The sequence below is a fragment of the Lissotriton helveticus genome, chromosome 10 (assembly GCF_964261635.1).
Source record: "Lissotriton helveticus chromosome 10, aLisHel1.1, whole genome shotgun sequence".
Lineage (NCBI taxonomy): Eukaryota > Metazoa > Chordata > Amphibia > Caudata > Salamandridae > Lissotriton > Lissotriton helveticus.
This window is the reverse complement of record NC_136071.1, coordinates 981,359,612-981,382,808: the sequence shown is the minus strand read 5'-3', so window position 1 is coordinate 981,382,808 and position 23,197 is coordinate 981,359,612. Positions and strand designations below refer to the sequence as shown.

At 44.7% G+C, this 23,197-nt stretch overlaps 1 protein-coding gene across 1 annotated transcript in view; it reads right to left on the bottom strand.

Annotated features, from left to right (window-relative positions):
- Nucleotides 1-23,197, bottom strand: part of VPS50 (VPS50 subunit of EARP/GARPII complex) — an 821,620-nt gene that overhangs the window by 331,303 nt on the left and 467,120 nt on the right. Inside the window, exons 18-20 of the mRNA XM_078663657.1 lie at nt 16,342-16,518; nt 14,061-14,179; nt 6,889-6,995 (exon numbers count right to left, since the gene is read on the bottom strand). Of these exons, the coding sequence (XP_078519783.1) occupies nt 6,889-6,995; nt 14,061-14,179; nt 16,342-16,518 (403 nt within the window). The remainder of the gene's footprint in view (nt 1-6,888; nt 6,996-14,060; nt 14,180-16,341; nt 16,519-23,197) is intronic.

Genomic DNA, 23,197 nt, shown 5'->3' with positions numbered 1-23,197 from the left:
ATGTGTGATGCTTGTGGATGTCTGTTGCTTGTGGATGTCTGTTGCTTGTGGATGCCTGATGCTTGTGGATGCCTGATGCTTGTGGATGTCTGATGCTTGTGGATGTCTGATGCTTGTGGATGCCTGATGCTTGTGGATGCCTGATGCTTGTGGATGTCTGATGCTTGTGGATGTGTGATGCTTGTGGATGTCTGTTGCTTGTGGATGTCTGTTGCTTGTGGATGTCTGTTGCTTGTGGATGCCTGATGCTTGTGGATGTCTGATGCTTGTGGATGTCTGATGCTTGTGGATGTCTGATGCTTGTGGATGTCTGATGCTTGTGGATGTCTGATGCTTGTGATGCTTGTGGATGTCTGATGCTTGTGGATGTCTGATGCTTGTGGATGTCTGATGCTTGTGGATGTCTGATGCTTGTGGATGTCTGATGCTTGTGGATGTCTGATGCTTGTGGATGTCTGATGCTTGTGGATGTCTGATGCTTGTGGATGTCTGATGCTTGTGGATGTCTGATGCTTGTGGATGTCTGATGCTTGTGGATGTCTGTTGCTTGTGGATGTCTGATGCTTGTGGATGTCTGATGCTTGTGGATGTCTGCTGCTTGTGATGCTTGTGGATGTCTGATGCTTGTGGATGTCTGCTGCTTGTGATGCTTGTGGATGTCTGATGCTTGTGGATGTCTGCTGCTTGTGATGCTTGTGGATTTCTGATGCTTGTGGATGTCTGTTGCTTGTGGATGTCTGCTGCTTGTGGATGTCTGCTGCTTGTGATGCTTGTGGATGTCTGACGCTTGTGGATGCCTGACGCTTGTGGATGCCTGACGCTTGTGGATGTCTGCTGCTTGTGATGCTTGTGGATGTCTGATGTTTGTGGATGTCTGTTGCTTGTGGATGTTTGATGCATATGGATGCTTGATGCAGATTGCATGTCTGCTGGGGTGACAGCGTCAGTACAAGTCAAGCTCTAAGTTGGTGTGTGCTGGGACGGGCAGTGTCAGAACTGGTTGCCTCGGGGAAAAATACAAGTTCTCCCTGTAAATAAAGAAAGAGGAGGTGAGAAAGGAGGGTCCGGCTTGGAGCTGGGAAAGAGGCTGAAAGGGAGGGGAGAATGCATGGAGCGCATTCCAATGAAGTCTGTTGCGAGGCGTGGGGGGTGGGGGAGGGGAGCAGGCATATGGTGTGTGTGAGCAGCCTTTGATGTGCGAGAGAGTGGCCGTGAAAGAAGTAAACAGCAGGCATGTAATTAGGGGGGAGGAGAAGTCGCGCTGGGGTGAATACCCGAGGCCAAGCTGCCCGCGGGAGGGAGGCTGAGGGAAAATACATGCAAGGCAGGCGGCTGGGGGCATGTGCACGCGCTTTTTCACGGGCACTGCAAGGAATCGCCACGATTCCTTGCAAGTTGGTTAAAGACTGTTTAAGCCCCCATAGTCTCGCAAGCTCGATGCGCATGCGCATCGACAGGCGAGACCTAAAAACACTACATAAAAAGAAAAGGTTACATTATTTTCAGTTTTCTATAAAGGGATTCTTATTCTGTTAAGCCTACAATCATGCCTTTTATGACCAGAGCTTAGGAAGTTATGAATGCCATTCAAATGTAACAGGAAAGTTTAAATGGTTCGCTATCAATAGGTCAGTTTTCGGTTCAGACTACCCCCAAGCATATTTAAAAAAAACCTGACCAGTTTAGCAGCCATTAACCATTCTGAAATTCCCTATCGAGGCAGCATAAAATGGGTCACACACGGGCTGTGCATTTTTGTGTTCCTTTTTGCTATTTTCTGCTTTTTGTGCCCGTTTGTGTTATCTGTACCTTCTTTGAGATTTCTGTACTAGTTAGTGCTCTTTTGTGCTTGCTTTGAGCTCTTGTTTCGCTCTTTGTGCTCTGTTTTCAAGATATATATGGGTTGAAACTCGGGCGTGCCGGAGATAAGACTCCAGACACTGTCTCCAGCAGCCCGAGATGCAGCAGCAGCTCCGGCTGAGAGACACGAAGCCTAATTAATAGGCCTTGAAGCAACAAAGGAAGGTTAAATGGTAGGATGGAGAGCGCGCCCCCCCTGAGGGGATGCTGCGCTCCCCCAGGGGGGCACGCCCCACAGTTTGAAGACCTATGCAGTAATGGTTCAGAAGTCAGGGAAACCAGAGGGGGCTGAAATCGAAGAATAGCTGCCGCCCTGAGAATAGCCCATGCGTAGGCAGCACTAGCCTCAATTGCCATCCTGGGAGGCGAGAATAAACCATCGGTAGGAGACGGTTAAAGACTAACCCGTCCACTTGACAGCAAAAGTGGAGGAGCATGAGGCTGATCCGAAGACCACGCAACACTAGGTACCTGCACCATGGGGCACCGAAACGAACTCAGACCCGGGGAGTCCAGAGGAATGTCAACCTCTTGCAAAAGAGGAGGCGTTGGCCGACGCCGTGTGGGAGTCGCATCGACGTCAGAGGTTTCAAGAGGAACGTTAACCTCATGCAATAGAGGAGGCGTAGACGTCAGTACAGGTGTCGACCGACCCTGAGTCAGAGTCGTGTCGACGACCTCCAAAGGGGACACGGCCTGGGCGCCGTCCGACGGCGATCCCACCGCAATATGCAGGGAGGAAAGACGTAGACAGGGCGTCGAGCCCGGGGCCGCATCAGACGTCAGTGCAGGAAGCCGCGCAGGGCTATGCGGGGACTGGAGGGGTGGGCTGGACAGCCGACTGGGAGGGCTCTCGGCGTCGTATCAACTCCGGAACCGGAATCGATGCACACAGCCGGTGCAGAGGACGAACCGGCTGGCGAGGACCCGACATGAGTGCCTTCCACCTCTGTGGGACCCGAAGGCGCACCAGGGAGAGGGGGTGACCCAAAGTAAGAGTGGAGTGCTTTTGGATAAGCCTCCATTTTGGCCCGCATCGCTCCAACTCCCGGAAAGGGAGGGTACGGAGGAGACGAACAGCTGGACGCCCGTGCTTGGCAAGGAGCGAGCGGACGGGCGCCAGCATCACGCGTATGGGAGGAACACCTTCACGACTTATGTTTGTGCTTATCTGCCTCTGAACGACGTCCGCGGGAACGACCTCGGGAACGGGCCTGATCCCGAGAGGTAGAACGGCGGCGTGAAGGTGCAGGACCAGACATCCGTGCAGCCAGCAATTTCATACGACGCTCCCTCAAGGACTTAGGTTTCATTTGTTGACAGGCGTCGCACTCTTTGGAGTAGTGGTGCACTCCCAGGCACCACATATAGATGGCGTGTGGGCCCGTGACAGACATCGGCGTGCACAGGTCTCACACACTCCTTAAAGTCTGAAGGCACTGCACTCTGTTCTGTGACACCGAAAGCGTTGAGAAGGTCCAAAAAAACAGGCCAAGAAACCGCTGGTTTTCCAGGAACCCCGTTGGGAGGCGGAAAAGAAGAAAAACTGACGTCAGCGCACCGGGAGGGGCATATATGGCTCCGCTGACGTCACGTCCGTGGACGACGTCAGGGCAGTGTCATGCGGCGCCGCCCCCGGCATGCAGAGGTGCTGATGCGGAAAGTTTTCTGGATCCAGTCTGACGCATGCGGATATTCTAAGTTAAGGAATCTGCGGCTAGATGGCTCTATCAGATCTGCGAGTTTAGACAACATATACTGTAGGATTGGTGTTAGACGAACTCTGATCACCCCCACTGGGTATGTTAGCCTTTCTGCATCAGCTAGCTCACAGTGCCACTATAATCCCCGCTCACCAAGGAAAGAAAAGTTTCTGGCAACCTCAGAACATGACAACACTGATCCCTCAGGACTGTGGAAACAATGTACTACCTTTCACTCATTCGTGCTTACTTAGTTTCTCTCAGAGACATACACAGAATAAAACAAGCTGGGCGTTTTCAATAATCATTTATTGAACAGTTGTTATTCTGGTGTAGAATAGATGTGCTGCAACAACCGTTAGACAGTATAGGATATAAATGATGAACAATACTACGAAAGTAAAATGATGGTAGATTTCTACCATCTTACTAAAATCATGAATACATTCAAGTATATAAAACACATGATAAAAGGTGCGTACTCCTACGATGCCTCCCTATCTAGATGTACCTAAATGTACCTAGCATGGGTGGGGGTGTTAAGCCAAGAATTCCTCTAGGATCTAGTCAACCCCATTACCTTAAGTGGGACTGTGGGACCCTGAACTGGTCTTGCGTTGGACACCCAGCGAGGGATGCTAGACCACTGCTAGCTGGAGTGTCTGCATGCAGGAACCTCAGCATCTTAGCAAGATTTGATATATATATACCCACAGGTCTCCCCAGGGGTCCTACCTTACGGTGTTACTATGTCGGCCTAAGGATGACGTCAGGCCTGAACCTTGTACACAGATCTAATACAGGAGATGGTAGTCGTGCTGTGCTTCAAAGAACCCTCATGCATAATGTATGAGATTTCGAACTAGGGAAAACCCGGATCTGATTGCAGTGTAATATCTAGGTAAAAGGTCAGTCCCTGTAAACCGTGACAAGTGTAACGTAGGGATAGAATGTAGGTGAAGGGTAACGAGTTTACAGAGGCCTATATTATAGTACCTATATGGAATATAACAGGTGCCTGGCACCTGGGGAAGGATTCCGACTGACTAGGGTTCATGTTATGTAGTAGGACAGGCGAGCCATACGTGCAGTGTAGAAAGTGTAAGTGTAGAAGCTTAAATCTTGCATTGCTTGGCACATTCTTCACAAATGCATACATCCTCTTCTACTGGTCATTCCAGTGCAGTGCCCCTAGGTCACCCTCTCAAGTCTCCCGAGCAGGGAACAGTACCTGCCTACGATGAGGTGGCATGGCCTTGTATAAGAGGAAGACCAGGTGACGCTCCGACCCAACTCCAATAGCCCTCAAAAGTAAGTGAAGTAGCCGGGCCACAGGAAATGTGGTTCATATATCGTGGACTATGGCTGCAATACTGGCATGATGCAAGAATTAGCCCAGCCCGATATGAAAGCTCTCCAGTGCCTCCTTGAAAGTGATTAATTCTTCATTGGGTAACAAGTCCCCCAACATCTCGCAGCCTCCCACCCTACAGGCCGAAAGGTCCACAGATTCACTCTCACAACACTCTAAAAGTCAGAAGATAAATTCCCTAGCGAAGAGGGCCCTACCCAAGACCACCCTAACAGTCTGGTCCTTCTGCCAGGGGACGAGTGCCATACGGAAGCGCCGTCGCTGGGCATGCCAAGGATAAGAGGTAAATGAAAGTCTGCGTGATGACCAGAGTTCCCAAAAGGCAGCCTCCACCTGGCAGCCCCACTTCAGCCCCCAGGCCAGGGCATGAAATTGCACCAGGCCACTGTCACATCAGGAGGAATCACCCCACACAAGGTACCACTGGTTAGAGCGTATCGAAGTATTGGGACCTGTTTAAGGAGGCAGTTCCGGGTCCTGGTGTCAGGGACCTCGGGCAAAGGTGAATTGACCATTTTCTCGCGATTCCCTGGCTGGCAAAAAGCTTTAGTTCTCAGCCCACATCTCCCATTTGGTCAGGAACACTTTTCCCCATAGGGCACCCCTGCGGCGACTGTCACCCCAGAAAAAATGCACGAGGCCAGGTGTTAAGTCATCTGCTGCTGGTGCCTCCTGTCCTGAGAAAGGCTTTTCCACAAGTGAGGGACACCTAACCTTGCAACAGCGCCAACCCTCACAGTGGGCTCTCATGCAGTCCTCCTCCTCACCTCTTGGTCCCAACAGAGTACCAAACCTCAGCTCCAATCATCCGCGAGGTGAGTGATCCGTGCACCCAACCTCCACATGGGAGAAAAGGTTCTTCTTGCAGAGAGCAGCCAGGCCGGTCCCTGGAGACCAAGAGCCGTGCATCAACTCTAGCCCAGGAGCCACATGGTGCACCAGACCTCCCAAAACCTCTAGCTTCTGCAGCCGCGGAAAGCAGCAAGGCTGGCACACAAATCGTGGCAGGGCGTTACTGAAATCCCAGGAATCAGAGGTCCGCCGCCAAGGCCCAGCAAGAGCTGCAGGATCGGGTCACGCAGCTGTCAGCAGGTCTTCTCAGGAAGGGAGTGCTGATCTCGATCTGGGTCTCACTCACCACTGGTACAGCCCTCCCCACGGGACCCGGAGTGGAGCGCAGCAAGAAGTCCTCCAGCCTGACATAGGCCCAGGGCAGCGCAGGCCTCTGTGAATAGCATGCGGCTGATCAGCTCCCGATGGAAAGAGGAGCCAGACTTCAGGAGCTCCCCCTTGTGGATCTGATGGGTACATGGGGGGCTGCGCGTGACTTGGTGCCCTTAGATGGAGAGTGGGGCACAGGATAATAAAAGATTTTCGAAGCAGGGAGTCGGAGCTCCCTAAGGGCACATCCTGCCAGCTATCTTGGCTGGCCACACCCGTGCTTTGATAGTTGACCGTCAGATCCAAGTTAAGGCAGAGCAAAAAGAAGCTATCATTGGTGCAATGTCTTGTTTTTGGTGCAGGGATCGAAATGTTATGCACAGTTGCTGCATTACCTTACCGAAATTGTCCCATTGTTCAAACTTAGAGTTACTTTCAAAATTAGTGCCCTCATATTTCCAGAGCATATATTGCCATTGTAACGTTTAGAAGTTTTCAAATTCCAAATGATAGGACAGCATCTATCCTCTCAAAAACATTTAGGTAAAGCACATACATCATTCCGTCTCAATACTCAGTTATGTGACAAGTAGGTTAAAACATTGTGTGATTCATAATTCGTATGTCCATCACTAGAGATACAATAATGGAAAAATTCACTCATTCAAAAAATAAATGAACAATGACTTCAAATCTTGCAGGGATGCTTCTTGCATGTATTGCATATTTTCTGAAGCTTTCACATTTCTTGACAGAACTACTAAGGATGAATAATTGTCAAATGATACTCACCAACAAGTCGTATTACATTTAGGGTAGTGTTGGTTAGGATGGGTGCATTCACCTTGTTCAGGCTGTAATCTGACCTTTTCCTGCTTCGCAGAGTTTCACGAGATACGCTTAATTAAAAGAAACACAAATCCAATTACACAAGGTTGTGTAAGAGCAATTGACAAAGTGGAAACCTGTTGTCTAGTTACGAGGCAAATCATCTAAGAGCGTGAAAACCAGAAAAATTATTACTTATTGTGTTAAAGTAGTTCAGCCAAGCTTACCACATCTCTGCTTACATATTGTAAATTCAGAATTGTTTATTACAACACATTTCATCCAACATGTACAAAATAGGCTGCTGCATCATTATGTTGGGAATCAACTGTGAAACAAGGAAAAACAAACAGACCCTGTAGCCACTGGAACATCCATTAGGAACCTCTATTGCTATTTTGAGCGACTACCAACAATGCAACTAATGTAGCTGGGGGGTTCACAGCAGGGGCCTGTTGGGAAGACTGATAGAAGCAGGGTGTGTTTCTTCTGGCACTGGTGGAAATAACAATGCACCTCCACTGCAAATCATGTGAAAAAGAGGGAAATGGTTCCTGAGTGGGTCCCACAGTATTCAAATGTGACTGTGGTCCAACTATAGTAAATTGAATATTTGATCACTAAGGTCACCTTACTATTAGATCTACTGCCCATTAGCAGATGACCATCATATTAATGAGCCAGAGCAGCCCAAAAGTTATTTAGAGAGGTGGTGTCTGTTAGAATCTCAAACCTCTGTAAATCTTACAATAACAGTTAATAGATGTCCAGTCGGTTTCCCTTTTCAAAATGAAAAGAAATGTATTTCATACACAACTATAAGCTAAGGATGAAGTTACAAATAAGGACATGAAAATCAGCCCTCAAAAGACACTCCTAGATCAGAGACCTGTGTAAGAAGGTCTCTCACTGTAAAACAATGTAAAGCACCATCCTATAATGTTTGACAAATAGTTCACATCGTTAATCCCGTTCCACTGCATTTGTCACAGAATTCAAAACGAAAAACTCTATCTTCTGGTATCATTCAAAATGTAAAACTTCCTTCTACTGTTTTTGTCACAGGGATATACCTTCCAAAGCCCATTCCTACAATACTGGACATGGGTTTGCAGTAACAATAGCTAGCCTTTCCAGTTTCCATTGTCTTGTTTTGGTAAAGTCTGTTTTTATTTTTTTTAATGTTTTCCAGTGATTTCAATACCTTAAAAAAACAGTGGTTACACATTTTCACGCCATTAAAAACAAAAACATTTTTTTCTGGTGTTTATGAAATGTTTTGCTTTTATTGTTGCTTGCTTTCTACAGGGATAGTTCAAGATATATAGACACTATACATACAGTGCATATGAGGTCCAAATACATTTTGACAAATCAAACTTATTGTAGTACACCATAAAATACTTCTTCAGTGAGTCTTTGGTCAAACATGCCTGCTCTTTCCATCCCATGCAAACCTTTATCTGTGAAAAGGCCCTCTTAACATTGGCACCTGAGATGGACAAAGCCAAAACAGCCAGTATACAATTTACTAACTCTGGCCACTGACATAGCTTTCCATGCCAATACTGTTGCACCTGAAGATTGCGATTTTCTGGGACAGGTTCTGAAACATATGTGTAGAACTGGGCGCATATGCCCTCAGAGCTATTGAAGTGGTTAAAAATTGAGCAGTACTTTTTAAAGTCCAGAGAAAATTACCCTTTAAGGAAGGGATCTAGAACTTGTGCAGAGTACCACAGTGAGGCTTCATTGACTTCAAATGCCATGGTTTGCGAAGGGACATTTCTATGCATCATTACAAGCCATTTCTCATGCATTGTAAAATAAAACTTCCTGAATAGCTCCTCAACATTTCTTTGCTTAGCAAGTGGCAAGCATTCTAACATGGAACGTACTGCACTGCCAAAGTCACTAAAAGTGCAGCCCAGCCTACTCTCAAGAAGATGTTTCACATCTATACCAATTACGCTGAACACTTGGTAGAAAAGGTTGAATATGTCCACTACAGCAGTTATAGTTTCCTGTAAAAATCTAAGAATGCAGTTGAGTGTATTTCTTTTCATGTCACTATCAATATGTGACCAAAGATCCTCACACTTCTTGCATTTGGCATTGTCACTAAGCAAAAACTCTGTAAACTGTTGCCACATAGATAATATAGCATTCACAGCCTCTAGGACCGAGAACCATCGGCTAAATGACACGGTTGGAATGACTCACACTTTGATGCCACAAAAGGCAGAAAATGAGAAATTGTTGCATTTTAGTTCCAGCGCAAAATGAAACAGTGCACTAGAATGGACAACAAAGTCAATAGCATTTTTCATTAACTCTGAAGATTGTAAAGATGCTTTCAGCATACCATTTAACAAGTGGCAAGGATCCCGCACAGGGTAGCACTTCATCTCCGGTATCAATTTTGACAAGACATCACACAACGTTTTCATATATGAAGCTGAATCACTGCAAATACAAACACTATCACTCCAATCTTTGTTTAACTTGGCAAGAAATGTATGCAGCAGCATTCCAAGTGACACTGCGTTCCATGTTTACCAAAAGTCTGGTGTCATGTTTTCACCACTATCCCAGATGCTTGGTGACAGCACTCTTTTCAAATATACCTGCCACTACACCTTGCATTGAATGTTTAGAGAATGGGGTGTTTGGCAATTCATCTACTATCAGTGCTGACTTGCTAGAATAGGAGGCTGATGTTTTATAGGTTTCACCCATTCTCTGTCGGTGGGTAAATGTGATGGTACATATTGGGAAATATTCTTCTGAAACCAGCCATTTTACCTATCAGTGAAAGAATCAAACACAGCCAAAATATCAAAAATGATTTTGATATTTCCTGATTCTCTACAGTTTGTAAAATAATCAAATAAGACCTGAAACATGTTTATGAACCCTGCATCTTTAGACCAAAGACCACAAAATGGAAAAAAGGAATTAGAAAAAAACTTTTAGTGTTATCCTTAAACAACAAACATCAAGCAGAATAATGTTAACCCAACCTTTCTTGCTGCTACCTTGTATAACAAAGTTACATTGAATTGGCCCCTTCAGGAAAAAATAAAATTAACTAACTCTTTCACTCTCCTTTTCCTTTATTTGAATGGCATTTAGTTTGTGGTTGTGCAAGTGTTTATCAGGGTTTGTATGTTAACAGTGGTGAGGGCTATTTTCCTTTCTGTTGGGTATTATCAGTTATTATAGGTTAAACCTAAAACAGGATGGTACAACAATATCTCTAGAAGATATGAGCAATGGTACTGCTTCATATACAGACAACACAGCTGCTCCTCAATCAAAAACACATAACCAAGAAGATTAGCAAAGGGGAAGAGCCACAGTCCCCCTCTCTTACTGCTTTTTAGGTTTCACCTGTGCAGCGCATACGTTGTCTCTTCGAGACATGCTGTATTCAGGTATGAACTTGAAGTTCTGCCCATCTTTTTACTTGGCTCCTGTCACTGTTCTTTGTAAATGGTGGCTTTTCATTGGTCAATAGGCTTAATAGTCCATCCTTAGTATCGCCTTTTCTTTTCTTGTAAACTCCCTTGAGGACACCCCGTGTTACATGAGTTGTTAGTCGGTAAGGTTTAATTATAGCCTCAGAGCACTACTTTGCTAAATGTCTTTCTCCTGCCTACTGTTGTATTTGTTTACTTTTGTTACAATTGTAGCACCCACGCTTTAGCTTTGAACATCTGAAACTAAGGTGCGGGGGCCGCGATTGCTTCAAAAGATAAGAAATAGAAAACCTGTTTCTTTACCATTTCTTTACTTTTGAACCAATTGTGGAACCGTGCTTCAGCTTAAGATGTGTAAAGCTAAAGCGCGAGTACCGTGAAACATTTGCAATGAGATAGCTCTCATCTTAATGAAAGTTTGATCTATTGGTGTTGCACTAACATTAAGCCAACAGCTTAAACTTTAAGTAATGTAAGACCTATTGATTGCAAATGTTTGTTATTTTATTGTGATTGCATTAGCCTTAGTAAAGGCCGCAGTTGCCATTTTTTACAGAGGATGGTCATGCTTTTAAACATCATGGGCTGAAACCAAAGCTGGCAAAAGTCACCCCCAGGAGCAAACTATTCTCCAGGAAGAATTGTCTCTCAGTGCTTAGGATGTCAGAATTAGATTATGGATCATAACTTGGTGTCAGTGGCACTTATCTGAAGTAAGGCGAGCTCTGGAAAATGTAATGTGTAGAGGAGCCAGCAATATTTTTGGGCCATCTGCCTTTCCGGTGTTAAGGCAAAAAATGGTTTAATCACAAAGCCTAATTGGACCTTGGAGTGCCCATCACTAAAAGGAAGCAAATGTTATGTTTTCTGGTTTGCAGCAGAAAGAATATTTGTGTGTACATGTGTCTTGTTTCTTCGGCAGCGAAAGAAATGATTAGTGCCACCACTGCCTTCCCTTCAGTAACGTCAGCAATACAGTGTCTGGGAAAACAACCTTACCTTCATCTTGAAAAGCAAGTGAGACATGGAGGATCCAAATAGATCTCACAGGTCTCCATTACTCTGGCTCCCTCCTGCACGAAAAAGCGTGTACCACGCAGGCCACATACACAAACATGCACAACATACACTGGACTGTTGGCATTGGGATCAGGGTTAGCGCAAAGAAGCAAAACGTTTTGCAGGTGGGCCAATAAGCCTCCATTACAGTGACACAGAAATAAGAATCTGGTCACACTTAAAAATACACATAACAAGCAATTATGCCACCACCGTTTAAAGTACTAAACCCATGAAAGGGACAGTAGTCCACGGTCGGTAAAATTAGGGCATGAATGGTCATAGGACAGGTCCAAGACCTTCAAATCACAGGACAGGTCCAGGACTTCACTCTTTTCAGATGACAGGCTAAAGGCTTTGTGCACACACTGGAATAGTGTGAGGCTAGCGACAAAATTAAAAACCAAATACAGATATATACAGTCGGGAATTCAACACAGGGTGACACAATTTTACGGCATGCAAGAGCAAGAGACAATCCTGTGCCTCAACAGAAGACTTCAAGCAAAGACACACTACAACACAGAGGAAGGAGAAGATGGTAAGTTTCAAAGTCTGCACACTACATTAGGACATTATGATAAGGATAATAAACTATAAGGTTCTCCGTAAATCACTTATTGACAGAACAGTGGTTCCCATCCATTTGGAAAAAAAATATGTACTTATCTGTCCCAAAAGATATTCATTATTAACAATGTTTCAGTTACAATAAGTACACTCCAATAGGTGTAATAGTGAGGGAGATGATCAGTGGTTTCACTTACCACACATTACTCTAAGGTATAATGAGCAACTGATGATTCAGAGGACCTATGAATTTCTTAGGTCTAGAAATCCAAGGTCACTGGACCTTGTTATTTCAGCACTCCGACTGTGGATAGTCCCTGAAGAAAAAGATGGAATGTAGGCACTCTTTCCAGATAGAACCAATGACACATAAGCAGAGGTTTGAGGTATTCTTCCTTCATCCACTGAACCTTCAAACCAAACTATGATATCAATTTGAAAAAGCTGGAACTGGTGGCCTTAAATTGACCGTGTTTATTTTTTCGTTTGAGGTTGAAGTCTACTAGGGATGTATGACGTTACAACGCAGGCTATTTCAACGCCTGCCTTTACAACGCGGTTTTTACATCGCATAGCGCTTTGGGGTGCTGGATAGTGAATAGTTTAATTTACTATTCCAACTCCAGTCCCCGTGGACACTAGGGAAGGTTATTGGATAGTAAATTAACCTATTCCCTATCCTAGAGCGCCCCCCAGAGCAATGCGTTGTAATGGTTTGCGTTGTAAAAGTTGCGTTGTAATGGTAGTTCGTTGTAAAAGTTTCGTTGTAAAGGCTGTTTACCGTCTACTAGACAGCACAGCTGTCTGGTTGCTAAAGACCTCTTGGCAACAATCTAAAAGCTGAACTAGGAATGCATTTTGCCCATTGCTTACCATTGGCTTTGTGGTTTGTAGCTCACATTTGCTGGCATTCTATTTGCTGACTATACTTGTTTTAGGCTGTACAGCATATCTTTATCCCTTCCATTGAGCATAGCCTGTTTAATGTATTATTCAAAGAGTGCTCACTTTCAGCAGACAGGGCTTTTCATTTTGTTCTTATCCAGAAACATTTGCAGTGCATTCAAAGACAGAGGTTAAATGTTAGGCTCTGTCATTCAAGGGAGTTTGGTATTTATTTTTCTTTATTTGACTTCAAAGTAAAAGGATTTATCTGAGATTCTGCGAGTGTGAAAGGAAAGGCTTTTTTTCTATCACACAACAAAACTTAAACGTCTGTGAATGAACTGTGCAAATATTTCGGAATATATCAGAATTGGGAAAGCACAGATAAATCACACTTTAATGTCATTCTAAAGTGTGGCAGAAAAGAAAGTTCAAAACGATAAAATTAAATCAATATGATAGGTGAGGCCATATCCACACATTAACGTTTGTGCGCTGTACAGTTTGATCAGTAAAACTGTATGTCTGACAAAATGTAATGGCCATTTCAATTGAAATGTACTGTATGTACTGGCAGTGCACTACTACACCATACTTAGTCCACTCTATGCCACTCCACTCTTTCTTACAACATACTACTCCCCTCTATGCCACTACACTCTACACCGATCCACAGCCCCTCTCTCCACTTTACACCACTCTCTTCTACGCCACTAACCTGTTCATGCTGAACAGCGACCATGCTGGTGTACAACGTGGCTAAAACACACATTGACAAAGCTAATAGCTCTTGCATAAGCGAGATATATTGGCGTTGCCAATGCTTGTTATGAGATAAAATGACTGGAGGAAGAAAATCCAGAAAGCTTCATATTGAGATTGCTAACAAGTTTTTATTTTACTGGGTTCATATCATTAAAAACTGAAAATAACATGGAAACCTTGACAGTCCACAGGCATTTACTATGGTGTTTCAAGATTCTGCCCGTGCATGGAGAAACTCTAAAGTTTATGATTATTACTGGTTATGCATGCTGAAAATGGTTATTTCCATTTAACAGCACAGTGAATGCCCCGATTACTGTCACATGTTTATTTTCCGCTAATAGCACATTAATATGACAAAACTGAAATATGTACCTCTTAACAGGCACATCTCCCGTCTGTTCGTCCACAAAATCTCGCTTCAGTTCTTCAGCAACGTCGCTATCGCTGTCATAATCCTGATATGCACTCTTTTCCAATTCATCTGATTCATACTAGGAAATGGAAGAAAGAGCATAAACTATCATTACTGAGCATGCTCTATCCTGCATGAAGTCCAGCCAATTGTTCCAACAAACCAGCCAGCAGTAGCCATCAACTACAGTCATGTTAAACTCTAACACACCACACTTAATTGTGCAACTTCAAAAGCACATGAAACGTAATCGGTTTTATTTACAGTTTTAAATCATCTACAAAGTGACACTTATCACTGTCCTTGGAAAAAGTACTTATGACTTTCAATAAAGGCTGTAAATGGCAACTGAAAACCTGAAGAAATAGGAAAAAGTATTGCCAAGCTGATGCCAGGTCTCCTGCTTTGAATTTTAGTTTTATTTTAGTTTTAGAGTTATTATAAACAGAAAAACCTTAAACCATGCTTGTCTCAGTTATCAGGTGATAGACCCAGCCATATGCAATACAGTGCTTGTCCTACTCCAATAGGCACAGTCCAGGCAGAACTGCCGAGCCAAGTGCTCCTTAAACTTTAACACAAGCAACTCGGTCAAGACTGATTTGCATATGGCTAGGTCTAATCTGAAGTAGCTGGGTGGGCAATGCTACCCTGAGCGATGAGTGGTTACACTTATTTTTTGAAGAGTTTTACATAGCGCTGGCGAGACCCGGAGGTATCAGAGCGCTTTACATGAGGTAAAACAGTGTTACAAAGTTACATCAGTTGCTGGAGTATAGCATAACATAGAAAAGAAGACAGTGTTATATAATTATATGAGTTTCCAAAGCATAGCATAACATAGCAAACAAGCATTGGCATAGCCAATAGGTCTCGCCTTTGGGACATTATAAGTGTTTAGCCATGCAACTGTCGATGTTGCACCAAGGATATTGTGCTGCATAATTAAATACTTATAAGGTCCCAAAGGCGAGACCTTTTGGCTACGCCAATGCTTGTTAACTAAAGTCCCTTTCTGTTTTGGACTCGGAACATCATCATACCTTTATTACCTTCGTTAACCGCTGAAGAGAAAGTGAAACCGGAATGTTTCAGAACCTATGGCTGGGTTGTAGTTCAGCCAGTATTAGTTATTCAACGCATATTCATTCGCACTGAGTCTCCTCCCTAAACTTTCCGGGAGTTTAGTAAACACCGAAAAGAATCTCTTCAAAGTCAAGTGGCAACAGATGTTCAGGTGAGGATTACTGGACACGCCGAGGTAACAATTTATAATGTATACGTTAATTGGCACTTAGGGGAGGCACTGACACGCTGTGTGAGCGTTAGGTTGCGAAGAGAAAGCATTTCTGGCTTAGGTATATTTCAGTTTGAGTAGATTTATTTCAACCTTGAAAGCCCGAAGTCTGACAATGTCATACGTCTCCTAAACAATTATTCGTCACATTTATTTTCGCAGCTGCGATGGTCTTAAAAGCAACAAACTCATATTAATACCTTTATAAATTAAACGTGTCACTTGACCAACTTCAGGGAAACCTGTGCCAGCTGTGCGCCCATTGTCCACATACCAAACCTTCTAGTGAAAACTGTGCCAGTAAAACGCCCTCAGTCCCGCAAAACAACTCCAGGAAAGGTTTGCCAGCTGGACACTACCTGCCCATGAACGCAGGGTGAGCAGCCTGGATGACACGGGGAGAGAGTGATGGTAGTTATAGGGAGGGGGAAGCATTTTTCAATTCTCGCCTAGGTTGGCAAAACACCTAGAAACTTCCCTGAAAACCACCAGAAGGGTTGTCTGGATTAGTGCAAGGTGCTTCACTTAAATAAGTGTGCACCTTATGCTGACCCAGCCTCCAATAGAAGTACTTTACAAAATAGGATTTTAATGCAGGTTACACATTGGGAATATGAATAGTAGCCTGGTTGCAAAAACATGCAATTTCCAAAAGTATGAGTCACATTTTACGATGCAACTAGGAACGTTTAAGTTCCCCTTCTGCAGTGCGTATCTGTACTAGAGCACAGAACCATAATTAAACCAGTTATCCTTTCAAACAGAGAAGATCAGCAGGCCTTAGCTACTGACAAAATACCAAACAGACAGAGGAAACATATAGGGAGTGGGAGGAAGGTGGCAAAAAGATAAACTTACTCACACTACCTATAGAATCATTTCACATTTATCGAGACTTTACAGTGCTGCTTTGGGGAAAAACAATTGATGAACATATGTCTTACCCCATTTGAGGCTAGTACATCCTCTGTCTCATCGTCCTTGTTGTCAACTTGAATTTCAAATGGGTTTCCATCATCACAATACTGCTCAAACAACGACAATACAGTTGAAGCTGCTGCAGAAGACTGTTTACTGGGTGATACTGAGGGAGACCGTGAATGGCCCAAGAATTTGAACTCCTGTGATCAAAAGCAAAGCAAAAACTGTGAGAAAAAAAACCAAGTGTACTATAAATCAGCACTGGAAGTGATCAGAATATTCAGGATTACCTTTCTAAAACCGTAGGTGTGATGTTTACTGGGAGTCCGTTGCGTGAACTAGGTCTCTAGCCTATTTGTACAAGGTTTGGATTCCCAACCCAGGGGTGCAGGGACACAGAGTTCAGTGCACCCACAATGAGTAGTGAATTCCAGGTTACTGTAGCCCCACACAACTAACTGAGCATACCTGCGAAAGTGGGTCTGTGCTTTCTGGGTTTCTTGCAGGGTTTTAGTGGCAATTTAAACGATTGTTCACTAATGAGTTGCACACTCAAGGATCACTAGAGACAAAATATGCATTTTAACATTTATTTTATAATCATTATTTAAAAACTCCTGACTCTAGTGTACACAATATTGTTTGGTAACATCACAGAAGATGAGAATTAAAAGCAACTAAGCTTTTCATGAACTGTGAAAACAAGGGGGGGGAGCCTGTTAACATCACAATTTGTGGCTCTTAACTTTGCTGTGCTATCTCTAGGTGCTATGCTACTTCTATTAAATAAATACATCTTTAATAAGCCTATTTCTTGAGTTTTCAGAGGTGGTGTGCATAACTGGGACAATACGATTTGTTGTCGATTTTGAATAGCTTGCCAGCTATTTCGAGCACAAAGGCAAGGATATTGTGACTGTGCAAGAACACAATCCTGGCTCCAATCAGAAAAGGCAAAAGGCTGTGCACAGCCTTGGGGAGTGTTTCTGGAGCATTCTTCAATTAAGGTGAAATCTCGTCCCGTGCCCGTTTGGATCCATATCGGGGATGGACGTGTCTCTCTCTTTCAGTCGTCAAATCAGGGGGTTTATTGAGGGGTAACTACTGATTTTTAACCTACATTGGGGACCTTCCATTTAATCCGAGACATAACCGGTGTGAATCAACATGATGAAACTACGTAAACCTGGACTACATGTCTATTTCTTTGCACATTCATTGTCAGACCTTGAAAGGCAGATATAATGCTTGTAGCAGACCATTTCGCCCAATGTGTTAGCAAAGTCATTGTTTAGATGATTTGACACTTTCACAAGTTCTGTGAATGACTGGCTGAATGTGTATCAAAGTGCAGATTAGACAACTAAAATGGAAATTGCAACTTAAAATGGAACCTGTCCTGTATGAACGGTCATTGAGTTTAAGACATCTCTGGAGTAACTTCTAAATTAAATCACTGAATGTGTTTTCGTGCACGGTCTAGCGTATCATATCTTCATGACACATTTACAGAAGAGAAGCACATGCTAGTAATGTGCATTTGACAGAATAAAAGTTCATCACTTGCTGCATGTTCAATAACATGCAACTGAATTGAAAAGGGGTCTCTGCTTTGGAAGATATGACTTCACAACATCTGCTGAACCAGTTCTGAAGCATCCGTTTTGTATGTGCAGATTGAGCACTGAAAAGGATTAGAAAAACATCTGTGCAGTTTTCTTCCTTTCTGAGTCGGATGAATACTTTTTAGTATATCTGCGGCAACAAGATTGTAATTGGGTTTTCAAATTACATCTGATAATACCATTAATGACTAACGTACAAAACTGTAATTATGTTTCTTATCTACTGAGCAGTTCTCATTATTGTCCTTTTGAACAGCTCACACTGTCACAAAGGAATATTTCTTATTTCTTTTAAGATATATTAAAGCTAATGAAAGTGGTCGCTTGGAAACCGTCAGAACTAACACAAATGACTCGGTCTTTATTCAAAATATTGCAGATCATGTTTAATGATGTGTACACATTGTTATAGTGCAACTGTGTTTAAAAGCTAAAGACAACACACAAAATGAAGGGTTGAAAGTACAAATAGTGTATCATTTTCCCTCCCCCCCCCACTACCTCCTCCATAAAATAAAAGTAACACAGAATAAAATAAAAGATGCCCTTAAAGAGTGTATATTCAGCTCAGAGTGGTATCTAGGCGCTATTCACACATAAACTGGTTCATTGTCACCTATAATTAAAAAGTATGCCATGGAAAAAGCACCAGTCTATAAAGCAGCTCAAGAAGGGCATGGATAAAGGATTGCTAGAGTCATTCCATCATGGTGCCTGTCAACTAAGGAACTGTTGGACTTGGCCCTTTCTGTAGTGTCATCCCAACACTTCTTGCCTTCACCTAATTGCTTTCTGAACCAGTTTTTATTGGCATTTAGGACTCTGCGCACTTTACCACTGCTTACCTGTGCTAAAATGCGTGTGCTCTCTCCTTTAACCATGGTCGAAATGGCTTATACCCAAGTGGCACATTTAATTTACCTGTAATTCACTAGAAAAGTGGTACTGTATGTATCCAGGGCCTATAGGACAAGTACTTACTTTGGTAACGCCTTATCTGATAGAGACATGATCTAGCCGCAGATTCCTTACCTTTGAATTTCCCAAGCATCAGGCTTGATCCGGAAGACTTTTCCTAAAGCAATACCCTGATTGCCGGTAGGTGGTGTTGGTTGTCTCCACCTGACGTTGGTGCCGGAAGTGACGTATAAGGGCACCTCTCAGTTACTTTTCACGACCTTCCACGCCTGGAGCACGGAGCCATGAAGTGCACTAACAAAGGTGTGTCTAGAACAACCAGGGCCCCGAAAAGGATCAGCCCTGACCCTAAAAAACCTGTCCGCAGTGCAGGGAGGATGGGTGGCTATGTAAGGAATCTGCTGATAGATCATGTCTCTACCAGATAAGGCGTTACTGAAGATAAGTAACTTGTCTATCTGATAGAGACATCTAGCAACAGATTCCTTGCCTTTTAATGGATATCCGAGAAATTCCATTACATGAGGAACGACTACAAGCATAGTTAGACCAGGAAGACCTGCAGAAGTGAGCAGTCAAGAAGGCCATCCGGTCGGATTTGACTGTCCAGGGAGTAGTGTTTGGAAAACATGTGCAGGGATGCCCACGTTGCTACCTTGCAAATATCGAGGATTGGAACTCCATGTTGCAATGCAGTGGTAGGAGCCTTAGCTCTGTTAGAATGAGCCATTTAGCCTTCGGGAGGCTAATTGGCCCGAGATTGGCAAAATTTGATGCTGACAACAACCCATCACAAGATAGTCCTCTTCTGCACTGCACGACCTTTCTGCGCTCCAGCGTAGCCCACGTAAAGTTGGCCGTCCATCCAGAAACTCTTGAGTGTTCAACGTAGAACGCCAACGCTGTTTTGTCCAGACTTTGGAGTCACTCCTCCACTTTAGAGGGGTACAGAGGAGCATAGAAATTGGGCAAGGTGAAGGATTGCTCCACATGGATTACCACTTTTGATAAGAAAAAGGTCCTAGTGCGAAGCACCAACTTAACAGGGAAGATAGTCGGGTAACGAAGCTTGGCTGACAGAGCCTACAATCCACTCACTCTCCTGGAAGAAGATATTGCCACTAAAAAGGCTGTTTTGAAGGTAAGCAGCTACAGTGGGTAGTTGTGCAGAGGTTTGAACAGGGCACACATCACGAATGTGAGAACCAATATAAAGTCCCCCTTAGGCATGATGGATGGCGTAGGTGGGAATTCATATAAATCTCTTAAGAAATCTATTTACAATAGAGGATTTAAATAAAGAGGTTTGGTCTGGCAGCCTTAAGAAAGCAGACAAGGCCGAAAGGTACCCTTTAAGAGTATCTAGAGCAGAGCCCTGCTGGGCAAGGGTCAAAAGAAACAACAAGACTTGAGCGAGGAAAGGAGAAAGAGAACAATAGATCTTTCTGTACAATGTTTTACAAATTTGTTCCACCAGCAGATGTATACGGTCTTGATAGAGGGATGCCTGGCTGTCAAAACAACTTTACAGACTTAGGGAGGAAGGTGAATACTATCAAGTGCCACCGCTCAATCTCCATGCAAGAAGGCGAAGAGTTGACAGTTTTGGGTGAAGGACCCTCCCAAGCTCCTGCGACAGCAGATACTCCCAAAGGGGCAGCTTGATCGGAGGACTGGTGCTCAATTGGAGAAGCTCAGGATTCCAGACTCTCCATGCCCAGACCGAACCTACAAGAATAAAGAGCGCCCACTCACTCCTGATCGTTTGGCACACTCTTGGCAAGAGCGGTATGGGTGGAAAGGAGCATAGCAAGCCTGAGCTCCACTGGAGATTAAAAGATTCTCTGTGCAAGAGCCGCCTTGGAAACTCTGGTGCGCAAAACTGCTGACATTGTGCATTCCTGGCAGAGGCGAACAGATCTAACCACGGCTCTCCACACCGTTGAAAGAGAACTGGCATCACCTTGAGATCCGCTAGGCATAGAGAGCTGAGTTTGTCTGACCTGGCGTTCAGGGAACCTGCCAGGTGTTGAACTACTAGAGATATGCCCTGCTGTTCCAGCCATATCTCAAAGACACAGGACCTCTTGACAAAGGGTCCACAAACCCACTGCCCCGTTAGTTGCAGTCCCACATCGCTAACACCTAAACCATCTGTACCTTGATGCAAGGTAGGAACTCTTTCAATGCCAAGCAAATCGCTCGGAGCTCCAGAAAGTTGATGTGAAGTCAGGATTCCGCCTGAGACCAGAACCCTCTGATCTCCACCTTTTCCAGATGGCCGCCCTTTCCCAGGAGTGACGCATCTGTCACTACTGTGTGATCTGGTTGCATCTGACCCAATCACAGTTGGTCAGCTACCACTGCAGGTCCTTTGCAGTTCCCTCCGAGATTTGGACCACGTCAGAGAGATTCCCCTGACACTGCGCCCACTGAAACTTTAGGTCCCACTGCAGAGCCCGCATATGCAACCTGGCATGCGTCACTAGCAGGATGCAGAGGGCCATGAAGCCCAGCAGCCTCAAGGTCAGTTTCACCAATAATCCAGGACAGAGGCGGAAACACTCGTATCAAAGCCTGAAAATCCTGGACTCGAGTCTCAGGAGGATTGGCCCAACATTGCACTGTGTCGAGAACAGCTCTAATGAAAGGGAGCATCTGAGAGGGAATCAGGTGTGACTTCGGCACATTGATAATGATTCCCAGTGAAAGCAGGAGGTTTGCCGTGGTCTGGAGGTGGGAGATGACAGCCTGGGGTGAGCTCGCCTTCATCAGCCAGTCATTGAGATAGGAGAGGACTGGCACCTCTGATCTGCGCAGATGAGCTGCGGACACCGCCCTTCACCCTGGTGGACACCCGCGGTGCGCTGGTAAGGCCAAAAGGGAGCACAGTGAACTTACAATCCTTGTGGCCTACCGTAAACTGCTGTAAGGCTGATGGGAAGTCAGGACGGGAATGCGAAAATAGGTATCCTTTAAGTCCAACCCTACCATCAAGTCTCTGGGGTCTACAGCAGGAAAGACTTGAGCCAGAGTGAGCATGTTGAACTTTTCCTTTTTGAGGAAGTAGTTGAGGACTCTCAGATCTAGGATAGCAGGAAGGCTCTTGTCCTTTTTTGGGAGAAGAAAATAGCAAGAATCACAATCACAGCCTACTTTTGGCTCCAGGACCTTCTCTACAACTCCTTTGACCAAGAGTCTTGACTTCTTCCTGAAGCAAGTTGAGGAGGTCCTCTGTCAGCTGGTGTTAAGTTTGAAGTATGTGGGGAAGGGTAGTCTTGAAGGGGAGGGAGTAGCATATGGCATATGCAAAAGAAGCAATTGATCGACGGAATGCTAGACAATGCAAACATTCACCCCTAGTCACAAGGATCTGGGTTTAATCAATCATTCTTTTGCTCACCATACCACCCCAGGTTGGATCCAACAATATGCAAATCAGTCTTGACCCTGTTCCTGGTGGGAACAGTCCAGCCCGAACTGCCAAGCCAGGTCCTCAATGGACCGGAAACAAGCATCCTGGGACCGGTTTCAGGGCATCATCCTTCATCAGCCAGGCTAGCTTGAATCCAGTGGTGTAGAGAGCCCGAAACCAGTCCTAGGATGCTTATTTCCAGTCCAGGGAGGACCTGGCCTGGCAGTTAGGGCTGGACTCTTCCCATTGGGCGCAGGGTCAAGACTGATTTGCATATGGCTGGGTCCAAACTGGAATGGCATGGTGAGAAAATAAAACGATGGATTTAGGCCCAGATCTCTGTACTGGGCTGAATGTATGACATTGTTCTGCATTCTCTCCATCAATGTTCTTTTTGCATTTGTCACCCCGAGTGTTACAGGTATGCCCTCTCCATGCCACTGGACTCAAGCTATCCTGGCTGATGACTGAAACCGGTCCAAGGATGCTTGTTTCCAGTCCAGGGAGGACCTGGCCTGGCAGTTCGGGTTCCCAATGGGCGCAGGGTCAAGACTGATTTGCATATGGATGGGTCCAAACTGTAATGGCATGGTGAGCAACAAAACGATGGATTTAGGCCCAGATGGCTGTACTGAGGTGAATGTATGACATTGTTCTGCATTCTGTCCATCAATTGTTCTTTTTGCACAATGGAAGGCAAGCAGAAAAAAAAAAATGTTTTGCCCCCCCACTATACCATCTCTTGGATTCCCTGTCTGGTGGTGCATAGTGGAATGCTCCTTGTGAGGTAGAGGCCTGGACCACCAAGCTTGCAGGGGTAGGGTGGATGGTGAGGAATTTTGGGTCACCCGGGCAGGGCAATGGCGGTGGGCGATTGTCCTATTCACAAGAGTCTCTGTGTTGGCCTTGGACCAGGTTCCC